This window comes from Eumetopias jubatus, unplaced genomic scaffold (assembly GCF_037043125.1).
Source record: "Eumetopias jubatus isolate StellerSeaLion01/CBP00866 unplaced genomic scaffold, mEumJub1_p1.0 scaffold_7, whole genome shotgun sequence".
NCBI classification, from domain to species: Eukaryota; Metazoa; Chordata; class Mammalia; order Carnivora; family Otariidae; genus Eumetopias; species Eumetopias jubatus.
In genome coordinates this window covers 23,640,156-23,656,078 of record NW_028274813.1, presented here as the reverse complement: position 1 = coordinate 23,656,078, position 15,923 = coordinate 23,640,156, and the positions used below count along the sequence as shown (strand labels likewise).

The 15,923-nt window shown below is 39.3% G+C and overlaps 1 protein-coding gene across 9 annotated transcripts in view; it reads left to right on the top strand.

Moving 5' to 3' along the window:
* Nucleotides 1-15,923, top strand: part of NRXN3 (neurexin 3) — a 1,474,839-nt gene that overhangs the window by 516,693 nt on the left and 942,223 nt on the right. For all 9 annotated transcript variants that reach the window (XM_028123318.2, XM_028123231.2, XM_088025019.1 and 6 more), the window contains 2 exons: nucleotides 1,398-1,601; nucleotides 8,027-8,053. In XM_028123318.2, coding sequence (XP_027979119.1) covers nucleotides 1,398-1,601; nucleotides 8,027-8,053 — 231 coding nt within the window. The remainder of the gene's footprint in view (nucleotides 1-1,397; nucleotides 1,602-8,026; nucleotides 8,054-15,923) is intronic.

Sequence of the window (15,923 nt, the reverse complement as noted above, 5' to 3'; positions counted from 1 at the left end):
GTCATTACAAACTAAGAGCATCTTAAACTATACCCCCACTTCTCTACTCAACTGCCACAGTCTCTCTCTCCTAAGTGCCCCTGGCTTTACTGATATATATATTTCCTGGGTCATTTAACCATTTTTATATTCTAGTACAGTTACTTGCACATGCCATGTCTCCCTTCAGAGCAAGGACCTTTTCTCTTTCACTTTTAAACCCTCCATAGTCCATGCAGGTAGGTAACAACTATTTGATAACAGCAGATACTTAAGGAGGGCCTACTTAGTGCCAGATACTGAGCCCAGTGGCAGGTTGGCTTCATAGGAATGTGAGTGATATTCTCTTTTCGGTGTTCTCTAAAAATGTTTGCTAAATGAACAGTTGAACAAATTCACATTTTGAGCAGCATGGTGTTGCAAACGGGCCCTGGATTTGTACTGGACATACTGGCTTAAAATCCAGGCTGTCTGACTTTGAGATGTTAACATCTGCCACTAAGAGAGTTAACATAATGGAGTGGAGTAGGGGCGCTCCTAGCCGAAGTGCTTGGGCTAGAGCAGACATCAAATAAAAGCGAGTTTCTTCCTTCCTCAGACAAGGGCTATTTGAATGAAAGTAGAATTACTGATTCTCGGGGTGTCATTATCTTTTTGTGGTGGTGGTTCTAGCTCTGGTTCTGTAGATCCTCTTTGAATGAGTCAAGAAAACTCCTACAGTGCCTGGCTGCTAGGGCTGTTTTGGGACCAGGCTGGGCTGCTACTCTTTCCTCCTAGAAGTTCTGGCAAATGTCTGTTTGCTTTGGTGGTTATAAATTGCTGCTTTCCTTGTGTTCTTTTTTTTTTTAAGATTTTATTTATTTATATGAGAGGGGGGAGGGTCAGAGGGAGAAGTAGACTCCTTGCTGAGCGGGGAGCCCAATGCGGGACTTGATCCCGGGACTCCAGGATCATGTCCTGAGCCGAAGGCAGTCGCCCAACCAACTGAGCCACCCAGGCACCCTCCTCTTGTTCTTCATGAAATACTTTCAGGAGTCTAAGTTTTGTTTAATGCATTTTTGTTTTGTCTATAGCACATGAAATTAAATCACTACTATGTGTGGGGAGCATTTTCACATTTGCAAAACATCTTCACATCTGTTATTTCATTTGGTACACTTGATAAGTCTGTGAGCATGGGAGGGCAGGGACGTGTGCCATTGTATGCCTTTTAAAGGCAAATAAGGAAATAGAACCTCAGAGTTTAAGTGGTCTTCCCAAGGTCATATAGCTTAAAAGTGGTGACACTGGAGGTCTATCCAACATGAATCGCCTGGCTACAAATTTCATGCCCTCTCTACCCTACTGTCCTTACCCTGGAAGCAAAGGGAAACTCTGATATCCTTCATCCTGACAGTCTCTTCCATTCTTCTTTGCAGAGGCGTCCATCTTGAGCTACGATGGCAGCATGTACATGAAGATCATCATGCCCATGGTCATGCACACTGAGGCAGAGGATGTGTCTTTCCGCTTCATGTCCCAGCGAGCTTATGGACTGCTGGTGGCTACTACATCTAGGGACTCTGCGGACACCCTGCGCTTGGAGCTGGATGGGGGGCGTGTCAAGCTCATGGTTAACTTAGGTATCGTATGAAGTACCCTCTGCCACTTTGTTTGGGCTTGTCTTCCCTTTCTTTTCTGATTTTCATTGGTTTGATTGAATTCTTTGTTTGTTTCTTAAAATTTAGCTGCTCACCTCTTGTTTAATAGACCAAGGATAAAACCCAACAGCAACAAACACCTTCTCCTTGTTTCTGCATGAGGTTTTGATGTCAGTTTCTGGTTTCTGACAGTGGTGGTTTTTTTGTTTTTGTTTTTGTTTTTTTTTACTAGATTATTTATTTTTTAAGTTTCCTTTCTTGGTTTTTTGGAACCGTTTAGCTTTGTGTAAAACACGCTACTTTGGTCCATCTTTTGATCAATCACATTGCCATTAAGTCCAACTGCTTGGTCACCACTCAAAACAGTCAAAGCTGAGGGCAGAGATAAGACAGCAAATGGAGGCAAAATGGGAGCCTGGGGTTGGAGAGAATAAGCTTTGTGAGTAGGATGAGAACTGCATTGTTTCTTTCCCCACAAATGGGGAATTCTGGCAAACTTGTACTTTCTCCTAGTGGGAGGACAAGTCAGATTGATTCTCTTGTCCCATTGGAGAAATAATTCTGTAAGTTTATAGAGTCTCTGACATGTGGAAGGAGAATGTGGCCCCTGATATGTATCCCCTTCTTCCTTCCTGACATTCTTCCCCATCGTCTAGCAGCCCCTTTTATCAAGATTGTCGTTTCACACTGTTATTCACCAATTCCTCTGTCCTCCTCATGTGATACATATGAATTTTCCTTAGTATTGAAAAATGATGACAATTTCAAATTTACAGCTTTATTGGGAGAGGATCTGTTCTTCCACTGTAATTATCTGTAATAGATACTTTGTAAACTCCCCTCCTGATAGCTCCACTTCGCTCCTGCTACTGACCTTCTTGACTGGATTCTAACTGATCTTCTATGGAGGATGGGAACCTCTTGATTTCTGGAAGGAAAGAAACCAACCTCATTTCTACTCAGTAGAAAGTCAGTGCCCTGTGTCAACGGGATGAGTGGTATGGCTGAGTCCAAGCTTTCTAAGCCATGGATTTGTTTGGGTATATAGCATATGTTTGGACACAGAGCTCCTTTACAAAGATTCCAGTGGAATGGTTTGTCAGAGGCATGGGGAAGACGTGATGGACAAATGTACCAGATATAAGACCATATAAAACCTTAGATGGCCTAGTGGGGAGGTGGAGTTTGGAATCCATACCAGTCTTACCTGCTGTCAGGTTGACTGGTTGCACTTGGGAAATGCCTACACTATGATCCTAAAGATCTTTAGGACACAGAGGACTGTTTTGAGCAGTGGCTTTACTTATGTCTTTTTTTTTTTCTTCCAATTTGCAGCTTTTACAACACTATGACCTTTTTCTTGTCCAACCTCATTTGATTTCTGTTGTCAGTGTGTCTGTTGGTTTTTCTTTGGTTTGTGTATGTGTATGTTTGGTTATTTTGGGTTTTGTTTTTCTTTTTGCTGGATCTCTGTGTTCTTGAGTTTTCAATCCTCCCCACCATCAGCCATGGTAAATCAAAAGATGGTATTCAACCCTTCAAAGGCCCAAAGCCTGCGGCCCGCATAGCAAACAGCCTTGAGAACAGAGCGTACTGAGCAGCCTGCAGGGGCTGGCATACCCCTGTCCCTCTCACCTTCCCTTCCCTACACCATCCTCCCCACCTCCAATAAACCAACAAAAGAGTGTATATGACCTAAAACCAACAACCAGTAGCTGATTGTTTACTTCTCTGAAAAATAAGCATAAGAAATAAAAAGAATTAAAAAAAACAAATAAAAAAATGAACATAACATCCTAAATAGCTCACAGAAAAAGATGAAGACAATTTTTTTTAACTGAATCTATTTCAAAGTAAGAGAGAAGCACTTATATAAGGATGATTAGCCCCATGGGATCCTGGGGAAATGTATACTGTCCCTAAACAGAAAATAGATTTTCCTTCTTAGACATTGTTTTATAAAATGAGAAAGCCAATTGTGGTAGGTCTCATATCTTAGAAGAAGATACAAGTGGGGGAAGATAAAAGGGGATGAGGAAGGAGATGGACAGATTCTCTTTTACACACATGCACACGCATGAGCACATGTGGTTAGTAGAGTTCCTGTGTATATTCCTAGAAACATTATTTTCATATTTTAAACTTTGCCCCACATCTGGGAGAAGTGCCTCTCAAAAAGACTGCATCTGCCTCTTGATTCCTTCTAGCATACACTCAGTCTAGCTCCTCCGAAATTGAGATATCTTAGGTAAGACAGAGTTGGAGAGCACTGTCCTTTTCGGAAGCAATAATGACTTCTTTTTTCCCCTGAAGAATATGGTTCACCAGAATGACTGGTTTGAATATATTTACCTCTCTTTCAAACCTAACATGGAAAACCAAACTGAAATTCCCTGTGCCTATGTATATAAAACTCTTTACATTCATGCTTTATTTAAAGGTTCTCTTTCCCTTCCCTCCCCAAAATATACCCCTTTGTGAATGTTTTCTCCTATTATGAGTTCATATTTCCCTTTACTTAGTTAGAGAAGAAAACATCTCTAAGCAGGGTTTGCATTCACGCTCTTCAAGAACTAACTTCCGATGATCATTTTGTTTACCATTTCAGTTGTCTCCTTTCTAGAATATGCACAAATGTTATTACAGTTTATTTCAAATTGGTCATGCATATAAGCTCATGATATAAAGCCTAGTATATATTTCTCTGATGTAATATATCCATCGCCTAAATGTCAAGGAGACTAGGCTTTCCTAGGGGCCTTGCTCTCTGAAGACAGCTGGGTGTGGTAAGAGCAGGCGTGAAAAGGATCCTACAACACACAGTCTGTTTTTGAAAGTTGAGAGATTGGCTATTGATCAATCATATTTTGATCCCTTACAATTAAAACATATAATATTTTGCTATTATAGTATATTTAAATATTTAAAAACCTTATTTCAGTCAGCCAGTAATTTTGTGAGATAAACCAAGGAAGTGTTTTTATGCTTACTTTTACAGATGTGAGACAAATAAAGAAATGTAGGACTTTTCAGAGCTAACATAAAAAGTCGATAGCGGAGCTGAGACTAGAACCCGGGTTTCTTTCTTTCTTTTTTTTTTTAAAGATTTTATTTATTTATTTGACAGAGAGAGACACAGCGAGAGAGGGAACACAAGCAGGGGGAATGGGAGAGGGAGAAACAGGCCTCCCGCCGAGCAGGGAGCCCGATGCGGGGCTCGATCCCAGGACCCTGGAATCATGGCCTGAGCCGAAGGCAGACGCTTAACGACTGAGCCATCCAGGTGCCCCTAGAACCTGGGTTTCTTAAAATGCTGCATCAACGTGGGTTATCTGTTATCTCCACGGGTCAGTACTGTGTGGCTCAATGATGTAGCAGTCTTGATGACTTCTAACTGCTTTCATGATGGTTAACTTTTAAACATGCACAGAGGGAGTCTTTTTTCCCTAGTGCCTGGTTTGAATTGAGCCATACAGCTGAAAAGTCAGTCAGTATTGGCATCTCATTCATGGCCCTTTTGAATCCTCAGCAGAACACCAGCAAGCCTCCTTCAATGGTGGAGGCTCAGAGGGAGTGTCATGCAGTTTGGTTAGTTGTATTCAAATTCTCCAGATGCTCTCTCTCTCTCTCTGGCAATATGGGCTTGCTGATGACTGTTTACAGTGTGCATTGTTGAAAACACACAATTCCTAGAAACGTTCACCTCTTCTATGCTCTCAACCCAAAGCTTACTAATCTAGAAAATAATAATTTCTCGTTTACTAAAATAAAACAAAAAAACATCTAAATGAAACAGGATCAACAACACAGACATACACAGACACACATACACCCCTCAGATACCTTGCCAAGGGTAAGGCAGAGGTTGAACTTTGGCTGCTATTCAAGATAGATCTAAGGAAGTTGCTTTCCCAGCCCAATTCCCTGGATTCACTTTTTGTTAAAAAATACATCCTCATTATCAAGACTACCCTCTCAGAGCCTATGAGCAAGGCACTGGGATAGATTTTTTTTTTCCTTGAACCACTTATTCTTCAGGTAAAGTATCCAAATAATTTGTCACTTCTTGGCTTAACCAGTTGTCTACCATCTGGAGAACTCCAAGTCCTCACATTGGTTTAGAGACACCGTTCAGTTCATGGAACCATTTGAGTGAACCCAGCACCCCTCTCTAGACCAGGTCCTTGTCTAAAAATAAAATCCTCAGGGTGCCAGGGTAGCTCAGTTCATTAAGCATCTACCTTCGGCTCGGGTCATGATCCCAGGGTCCCGGGATCAAGCCCAGCATCGGGCTTCCTGCTCAGCAGGGAACCTGCTTCTCCTTCTCCTTCTGCTCCTCCCCCACCCTTGTGCTCTCTCTCAAATAAATAAATAAATAAATAAAATCTTTAAACAATTAAAAAATTAAAATAAAATCCTTAACAGCATAGAGACGAAGGAAGACAACTCCTTCTTGTTGACAGTTCTCAGGTTTGTTGCTTTAGGCCCACTTTCTCGTCCCTCCTCTCTTAAGCATGCCCATCCAACTGTTTCCCCTGTCTCCTGAATACATCAGGAAGGGGCATTTCTCCAGCTTTGGCTGATGGCAGGTGCAACCCGTAGCTGAAGCCCCACCCCTTCCTCCCTACTTTGCCCTCCCCCTTCCCAGTCCTCACCAGGGGCATGGCCTCCTCTGTTTGGTGATCGTACCAGTTGCTCCAGGGCTGTTTGCTCCCACTTTTCTGTTGCGGTTGACGACACATGACAAACCTAACCGCACGAAACCAAACCCAGATTTTTCTCAAGAGATGTTCTTCTGGGGAACAAATAAGCATCCCACCTCCTTCCTCAGAATGGTTGGGTGTTCTAGATTTCTCCTGTCTGGATGTCCATAGTTTCATTCTGCCCTGTCCTTTGCCACTGGTTCCTCTTTCACTTGCTTACTTAAAATGGTTCACTTTGGGAAATTCAAACGGTGGCATTATCCTTGAAGAGTCCTCCAAAACTACTGGATCAGCCTTAGGCAGAGGAGCTCAGTTTCCAACTGTATTTTTTTTTTTCCTGTAACATTTTTTTCTTTTTCTTGTCTTACTTCTACTTTTTAGTATCCAGCTTTAAACAAATTCTTATGGGAATTCCCACCATGATAAGTCAAATTTAGTTTCAAGTGGGCAACTTTGTCACAACTAATCTGAGACCTTTTTTAACTGTTCTACCCAATCCCCTACAAATATAATCATTGACTCTAGACCTTTTGTGCTGGGTGTTCATGACTCTAAACAGATATTAATAAAAGGATAGATACTCAGAACTCTGGCATAGGATGCCCTGTCAGGTTACCAGGACTGGAAAATTAGCCACCCTTTCTTCCCTCTATTTCCCATCAAAAAATGTAAAAACAAAGAATTTTCTTCCCTCGAGATGCAGAATTAGAGTGAAATAGGTAGGATGTCAAAGGTGCCCAAGACCTCCTCCCCATATACCTGTCTCGCCTTCTCCTTGAATGCTGTAGGCACTTGATTCCGTCTGAGCATTCAGGCAGGAAGACGAAGATGGGCTTCATGAGTGGGTTGGTCTGGGAGCCTTTGAAACAATAGCAGAGAACACAGTCAATTGTGATAACATCGTACAGCTCCTTTTACCCTACACCCAACCCCACCTCTCTAAAATCTGGGATGGGTGTTTGTGCGGTTAGCTGTTTGCAAGTGGCCATTTTATGACAGGAAATGACCAGGTGGTATTAACCCTTTCCTTATTATCTCTAGGGATAACGGCATGTCTGCCTATGTAAATTTCTATAGCATCTGGGGCCCTAGCAAAGAAGAGGGTGGAGGGAGTTTGTTTTTAGAAAAAGAGAAAGGGTTAAATACTGCACTGAGAAACTTCATGGACGGATTTTTTAAAAATATAAACAATGTGTCAGATGGGTAATATATCTTTGGAAAACTAATATAAAAATTGTGTTGGTGCTATTTTTAAAGATAAATTTTAAGAAAATCATTATGGGGGAAGTAGACTATAACCTGCATTTGGTGGAGAAATTTTTACATAATTTTCCAAGTCGAACCAAATTAATATTTCAAAGTTCAGGTTTGAAATACTTTATATAAAGGAGTAGGTTTTTGAAAAAAAAAAAAGGAGCAGCATACTCGGTGTCCATTGTGGATATATATGTATACCAGTATATATCTTTATACATATGTGTATATATATGTGTGTGTGTGTATATATATATGTATCCAACTTTACTAAACAATATACTGTACATATACACCCACCCTTAAACTTGTACATACTGTATATATATAAAATGGCCACATTTCTTGCGTGTGTCTGTCCCCGGAAGGGTGGACTGATTGTTTTTGGATGTCTGCAGCTGTTACCTTGAAGGATGCAATTTCATCTTTCATTTATTTTTCCCCATCTAGACTGTATCAGGATAAACTGTAACTCCAGTAAGTTTTCCCTCAAGTTTCATTTTGTTCTTAAAGAAAAGAAAAACTGACTTTATTTTGTTTACTGTTTTATGAGCTGTTTTTTGTTTGAATTATTTTGTGTTCTGACTATGGAGTTGGGGGGAGTTGGGGTTGACAAGATGAAGGGCTGGGGTGAGGGTAACGGGCTGAGTGTGGCCCAGGGCATGGTTTCTGAATTGGAGTGGGTCCTCTCTTCTTTCCTTGCATTTGCTCTTTATGCAGAAAAGGAGGAAAGGGCATCTGGATAAGGAAACAACTTGAAAATGAATTTAAATGGTAATTTATTGTTTTGGGGGAAATAATCCTCAGGGGTGGACCAAAAACATTAGAGCAACCAGAATGCACTTCTCCACTACTGAAAGCTTCAGAAAATAAAAGCAAAAGTTCATGACCCAGAAGGTGGCTGCCAACTCTGACATTTCTTTCCCAGCATTTATCAACTGTAGGGTTTTTTTTTTCTCAGAAGGCGGGCAAAGCATTGTTCTTGGTGATAATGCAACATTTTAACCCAAGTCTTGAGACACGTTCTGGCTCTTGTGAATGAAAAATTACAGCCTATTATTTTTACTTTATCCCATTCAAATATTCTGGTTCTTGAAGAAGGGTGTTCATGAAGTGCATGCTGAATAGTACTCATGTATTTCTTCCTCTGCCTCAGAAATGAACATTAACTGGAGTCTTGAGGTCAGAGAACAGGGAGAGAAAGAGGAAGGGTGGGCAGGAGGGAAAGAATAGGTCTAGTTGACAAAAAGAAGAAAGGAAGAAATATAGTTTGAGTCTTATAGCATCTTATATCAGTTAAGATAATTAAATAACTAACTAGGGTAATTAGGGCAATTAGCTATAACAAACAGTGCCAACATTTCAGTGGCTCGACAGAAGACAGGTTTATTTCTCCTTCAGGCAAAATTCAGTGCCAATGCCAACTCTCTTCAAGGAAGTAGTTCAGGCATCTAGGACTCTTTCAAGGCCTGGGTTTACCATCTTGGAGTTCTAGCTTCCAGCCCTATCCATAGGGAAGAGAGAAAGAGCTTGGATATAATGTGATGTGGTTTTTTTTTTTAATTGTTATGTTAATCACCATACATTACATCATTAGTTTTTGATGCAGTGTTCCATGATTCATTGTTTGTGCATAACACCCAGTGCTCCACGCAGAACGTGCCCTCTTTAATACCCATCACCAGGCTAACGCATCCCCCCACCCCCTCCCCTCTAGAACTCTCAGTTTTCAGAGTCCATCGTCTCTCATGGTTCGTCTCCCCCTCCGACTTACTCCCCTTCATTCTTCCCCTCCTGCTATCCTCTTCTTTTTCTTTTTTCTTAACATATGTTGCATTATTTGTTTCAGAGGTACAGATCTGTGATTCAACAGTTTTTGTACAATTCACAGCGCTCACCATAGCACATACCCTCCCCAATGCCTATCACCCAGCCACCCCATCCCTCCCACCCCCCACCACTCCAGCAACGCTTGTGATGTGTTTTTATTGCGTTGCCGGGAAGTGATGGACATCACTTCTGCCCATATTTTCTCAGACATGACTCCATCCAAAACCCAAAGGAAGCTGGGGAAATGTTCCTCCTGTGGATCCGGGAAGACGAAATTAGATTGATTGAGCACCTAACACACATGATTCTCAGTATGACCCCTTCATTTTTTACTTCTTTCCTCATTAGGACCTTTCAGTAGGAACAAATTCAGAAAAGGAAATAATCCAACTTTTATATTTCATTTGCTTGTTTATTCCATCATATTTTATAGGTGCTACTAGTTTAACCTTCTTTCTTGGGAGATTGATTATCAGAATGACAAACTAATAAAGCCCAAAACACTTTTTTGGGGGGCAAATGTTCCATGTAAATTCACAAAAGAAATGTAAAAGATCGATATAAACAAGCACTTCCTAAAGTAGAGTGCTTTATGCTTGTTTCGGAGTCATTTTCAGTTAATTTAAGCAATGTCCTATTTTGCTGTGTTTAAACATTTCTAATTAGCCAGAAATTTCTCATGATATTTAGATCATTAAAAGCCTAATTGAAACATCCTTTTTTTCCCTAAAGACTTGCGTTTTCTCTTTCTTCAAGCAGCTTTATTGAGATATAATTTCCATACCACAAGATTCATCCACTGTAAGCCTACAATTCAGTGATTTTTATTAAATGTATAGAGTTGTCCAAACACCACCACAATCACATTTTAGAACTTTCCATCACCCCACCCCCTAGATTTTCCTCATGTCCATTTGCGGTTAATCCCTGCTCTTATCCTTAGCCCTATACAACTGCCAGTTTGCTTTTTATCTCTATAAATCTTGCTTTTTCTGGACTTTTCATATAAATGGAATCATGTAATATGATTCCATTTTTGGCTTCTTAAAAAAATTATAGTTCATTTATGGAAAGCATGAAGGTGGAAAAATCTCATTCTAAGTTGAACTTAGCATCTTCTGGCTTAGATACCTATTTGCAGAATAGAGAACTGAAGGAGTTATTTGATCGGGGTATCTGGACTTCCTTTCTCTGTTCTATCCACATTTTATCTTGCAATTAATTTCACATATATCATCTGATCAGCCGTGAAAAGTCATCTTTAGACACGTTCCAGAATTCTTTATTCTAGGAAGGCAATGCCTCTTTTTTTTTTTTTTTTAAGATATTATTTATTTGTCAGAGAGAGAGAGAGCACAAGTAGGGGGAACAGCAGGCAGAGGGAAAAGCAGGCTCCCCACTGAACGGGAGCCTGATTCAGGGTTTGATCCCAGGACCCCGGGATCGTGACCTGAGCCGAAGGCAGACACTTAACCGACTGACCACCCAGGCGTCCCATGGCAATGCCTCTTTTCCAGGACGTAGATACCGGCAGGTTTTCTAAACGTGATAAAAGATTTTCTGTTCAGAGCCCCCAAAACCATCATTGAGAAGAAATATGTCAGCAAAGATGTGTTCCCTACTTTGATCACAGTATAGAAAGAGTGTAACTAGTTTTAGTTCGATATTTAGGTAAAGAGCCAAGATTGGGTTTTGGAAATCAATTTTGAATTCTTAAGATAAACCTTTAACATACTGAGGAAGTTAATTTTGGGGAGAACATCAGAGGAAGAATACATAGTGCCCACTAAATGAACAGTGGTTGAATAGAAACCAAAGAAAACAAAACAAAGCAAGAGTCCTTTAATCTAATACCTTGAATGCTGACGTATATAAATGTGCACCCAGGGGAATGGAGAGTCACAAAGTGAAAGTGACACATTTTCTTGAAGTCAATTTTAATTGTTGATTTGGAGTAAAAACTTGAATTGAGACCAAAGTGATATGTTATGCCGAAGAATGCAAATAAGTGTGGATCTTAGTTAGTTTATGAATCTTAGGTTTTAAGAAAAACTAAGAATTCAAAGACATATAATTTTTATCATGTATCTTCTTTTTTCCATCCCTGGTATTTTTGGCACTTGGGTGGAAAAGTTCGAGAAGGCTAGGCAACTATAACAGGTCCAGGTAATCAGAACTTCTCAAACCTCTCTCCTTGTGGACTAGATGTCAAAGTTCATAGTTCAGTCTGTTCTGGGATCTCAAGCTGTTTTGGTAATAGGTGGGCAGATCCTTCCTCTTACCCAGTTTTTGTGATGAGATTGATTTGTAGCCTGAGTTTCAGAGGGAGGGATTTCCCTCTTCTGTCTCAGGTGTCATTTCAATAGAAGTCAGAGGGTGTTATTACTCACGTTTCAGAACACAGCTGCTTTTTTCCCTTGAAGGGACATACTGAATTAAGCTTTGACCACATTTGAATTTAAGTTCATGCACTTTTCCAGCAATCCTTTTTTAGAATGTCTGTCCTCTGGAAAGTCAGGTAAAATACAGAATGACATCATCTATGTTTTTCCTCTTCATCTGCTGCAAAATGTTTGGGGAAATGTCTGTTTCCAAGGGTTTCTGTGACACTTTTTAGAGAAAAGAGCATGAAAAAGAAGGATGATGTAGTGTAAGGAGAAGACAACTGGCCATAATAGAGGATAGTGATCTTGAACGAAAGTCTCTTTCTTTTGGCCTTTGTTATCTGGTCCTTCTGTCAGTGACTTTGGCCCAGCTCTGTGCTGAGTGTTTCCAAGAAGAGGAAACGGGTTTTTTGTTTGTTTTTTAATTAGCTTCTCTGCCTTCCTTCTCTTTCTCTTTTCCAGTGCTTTGTCGTTCCCCATAAGATCTATGATATACTTATCATTAACTCATTCTAAATCTTGCTACCCCTGCTTTCCAAATCCTCCAAGAATACCACACATAAATTCTTCTCTGGCTTCTATCCCCAGACATATATTAGAGAGTATACAAATCGAGGCCTTTGGTTGAAATCGGGACATTGCTGGATTTGATTCAACTGGCAGGAATATTCAAAAATATATAATCAGAAAATTTCCAGCTTAGAACTTAGTTTTAAATTGCAAAAGATCAACAGAGTTGGCAGTCATCATGGTGATTGAACTACAGGGTGGCCTGGAGCACTGCTAAAGAAAACAGGGCTACTTTCTGGGGAATTTTGGAGAAAATCACCTGTTCCTACGGTTCCAGTTCCATGAGGCTGGTGGTACCCTAAGAAGTGTGCGGTTCTGAAAACAGGTATGGACTTCTTATTGGTCTCATGGACGTTTGCTCAAATCAAAGTATGGAAAAAGGTTTGTTGTTTTTCACCTTGTCTGATTTTGCCTCTGCCCTTTGATTTCCTAGCCCCTACTTTATTCTCTCCTTTTCAAGCTGTGTGCAGCACACCTTGAATGAATATAGTATAGTCATATTAATGACAGATGAAGACATGAATGACTCTAATGACCACATAAAAATAACTATCAATTTCATCCTTTTGTTTTTTAGCCTTTCCCTTCTCTGAAAGGCTGATTCCTCTGTGTATTGTCATTTTCTCAGTCTTTCTAAAAAGAGGTGTATATATCATATGGAAATTGTGAGTTTGTATACGTGCCTGATTATTTAGGGAGACGTAGAACCCTCCCTCCCCAATTACGTTGAACTTGAGGTCTTTATTCATCTATAACAAGGTTCGGTGTTTCCCTCTTAGATATAAAGGAGAAAAGAAATAGAGTGCCATACAAAAATATACTGACCTTAAAACACTCAGTGTCATCCTTTAGTCACTTGTGTGAGAGAACAGCTTTGATAATCCTGTCCCCTTCCATAGACTCTCTTACCTTTGAATCATCATAAAAGTGTACAATTATATAAGAGCTATGTGAAAATAACATCATAAGGATATGATACCTCCAAGTCATACCTCTAAAGGCTACTAGTATTTACTAAGTATTCCTTCTCTTGCACCGGTTTGCCTAGCAGTTGCTTTTTGCCTTTTGTGTTAGCTTCTGTGCCTTAGGCTGTTTTTAAGCAGACTCAATCTCCAATGTCTTGGCCAAGTCAACAGTATGTGGGTGTTTCTTACTTAATTTAGGCATAAATTAATAAGTTGGTGAAATGCCGTTTATTACACTAGACTTTTGGGGGTTTTTGCTTCCTTTTTCTCTTTCTTCCCTCTCTATGGTACTGGACTATGCTATTTCATCTTTAGGCGTAGTTTATCTAGAAATGCCAGAGCTGAATTGTTTAGCTCATGCCATTGACTCAGAAACACATACCTCAGGTCCACAGGAAGGCTGACTTCTTCACTATTAAAAGTCTTCTGGGAAGAAAATTCTGAACCCTCTTTGGTATTTGTTCCAAGATTTGGATAACCATGACTGTCAGTCATTTGCTTGACCATATCACTTAGCGTTTTAGTGGAGATGGAAAATCACAAAGCGGAATCTTCTGTATAATAATGTATTGTGTATCAAACTATCAACATCACACCTGAGAGTTTCTCTTTCCCTACTAAATGATTATGCTCTACTTTTCTCAAAACCTGATTTTTAAAAAATAATACATCATTTTTTCCCCTTTGGAATGTTTTATATTTTTTATAACATAAAACACTTCAAGTTTACTAAGAGTATAAATAATAGCCAGATTTGAGTATGATAGTAGGATGCTTCCTAAACATTTAATATTGAATTCTTCTTAATAAATACTAATTCCGGATGGTTTTATTTTAAAATAGTTAAAAAACTGTACATGGAACAAAGGAAAAGTAAAAATTCTCACTCTTATCTCTTTCTAGAACCCAAATTCTCCTTCTCAGTGGCAACCAAAATTATCAGTCTTTTGTATATTCTCTCAAAGATAATCCACGAGTATACAACATACAGTTATAACCATATTCTACCCCTTTTTCCCTTCCTTGTCCTTAACACAATGTTAACACATTCTTCTGAATTTTGCTCTTTTTCACTTAAAATATTTTAGGGACTATTTCATGTAAGAATATTAAGGTCTCCTTTATTCTTTTTAATGGTCACATAATACTGCATTTTATGGAGATACCATAGTTGATTAAATTAATACCCTACTGATATACATTTAGATTTTTTTCAGCTTTTTACTACTGCTAAAACTAAAAAAATAACAACAAAAAAACCCACATGTTTTTGTTTATTAGTCTTTGCAGGAATGTCTATCTGATAAATCCCTAAAAGTGGAATTGACTCGGTCAACAGATAAGTGCATTACAAAAACATAGATATTGCCCAAGAGCATTCCAAAGAAGTTGTACAGATTTATGTTCCTACGAGCAATATGTCAATGTTTGTTTCTCCTTACCCTCGCCACACCATATTGTCAAACTTTTTGTTCATTTTCTCAAAATACTCTTCAAAATATTGCTGTTACGTATTCCAGGGAGAGCCATTGTCACCCTTTTCCTTCCATCCTTTTACTTCTTTAATTATATATAGGGACCATTGTCATTCAAAACTTGGGTGCCGACTTTTCCCGACTTCTCCTAGAAATCTTTAAATAGAAATCCCTTATAGCAGCATTTCCCATGTTAATCTTGTTTTTGTTTTCTAGTAAGCACAGGTGTTGTAGAAAGGTGGCAATATGTTATAGTAATTTTGTATGATTTCCCTCTTGGGCTCCTCTTATCTATGTTAGAATCCCAGCAAAGAGGCACTTTAGTTGCAGTTACCAAGAGCAAGCAGGACTGTGGCACCAAACAGCCTGGGTTTAACCCTTGTCTCTACCACTAGTGATCTATGGGTCTTTGGACAATTTATTTCAACTCTGTTTTCTCAATTGTAAAATGGGCTTGATTACAGTATCTACCTGTTTAAGTGAGAACAGAACCTAGAACACATTCTATGCTGTATGTGTGGTGGTGGTGATGATGATGACATCATGATGATGACAACTGAAAAGATGATCTCTTGAGAACTATACTTGTTCAAGAATGGATGGTATATATTCCTAAAACCCTACTTGGTAGCTTAATAGATGCCCATAAAATAAGCATCCTGCTTACTCCATCAATTACTCAAGGCAGTAGTAAACACTTTTCAAGGCCATCAGAGTTGCACTGGATTCTGCATCAGTAACATTATTAATAAGACAATGGATGCGACCATCATGGGGTCATATTGGGACTTTTTTTCCTCTCAGTGCATTTTGATAAATAAAAATTTGATGTTAACCCAAAACTAATGAAAACATTTTAACTTCATGAGTTCTTTTGTGTTTGTTTCTGGAACCTTGGTATCATTTTAATAAACACTTAATAGTGGTCTAAAGTGCAAATATCTATGAAATGCACAGGTCTGGTTAGATGATATCATCATATTTGTGACTTTAATATCTTCTAATATCAATTTCAATACTCTAAATAGGAACCAAAATAAAGTTGAGTCAGAGCAATGAGAGTTTTTGCAGCAAAGGTATAGATTTCTGACTAAGAACATTACTGTATGTTCAGTTTCCTTGG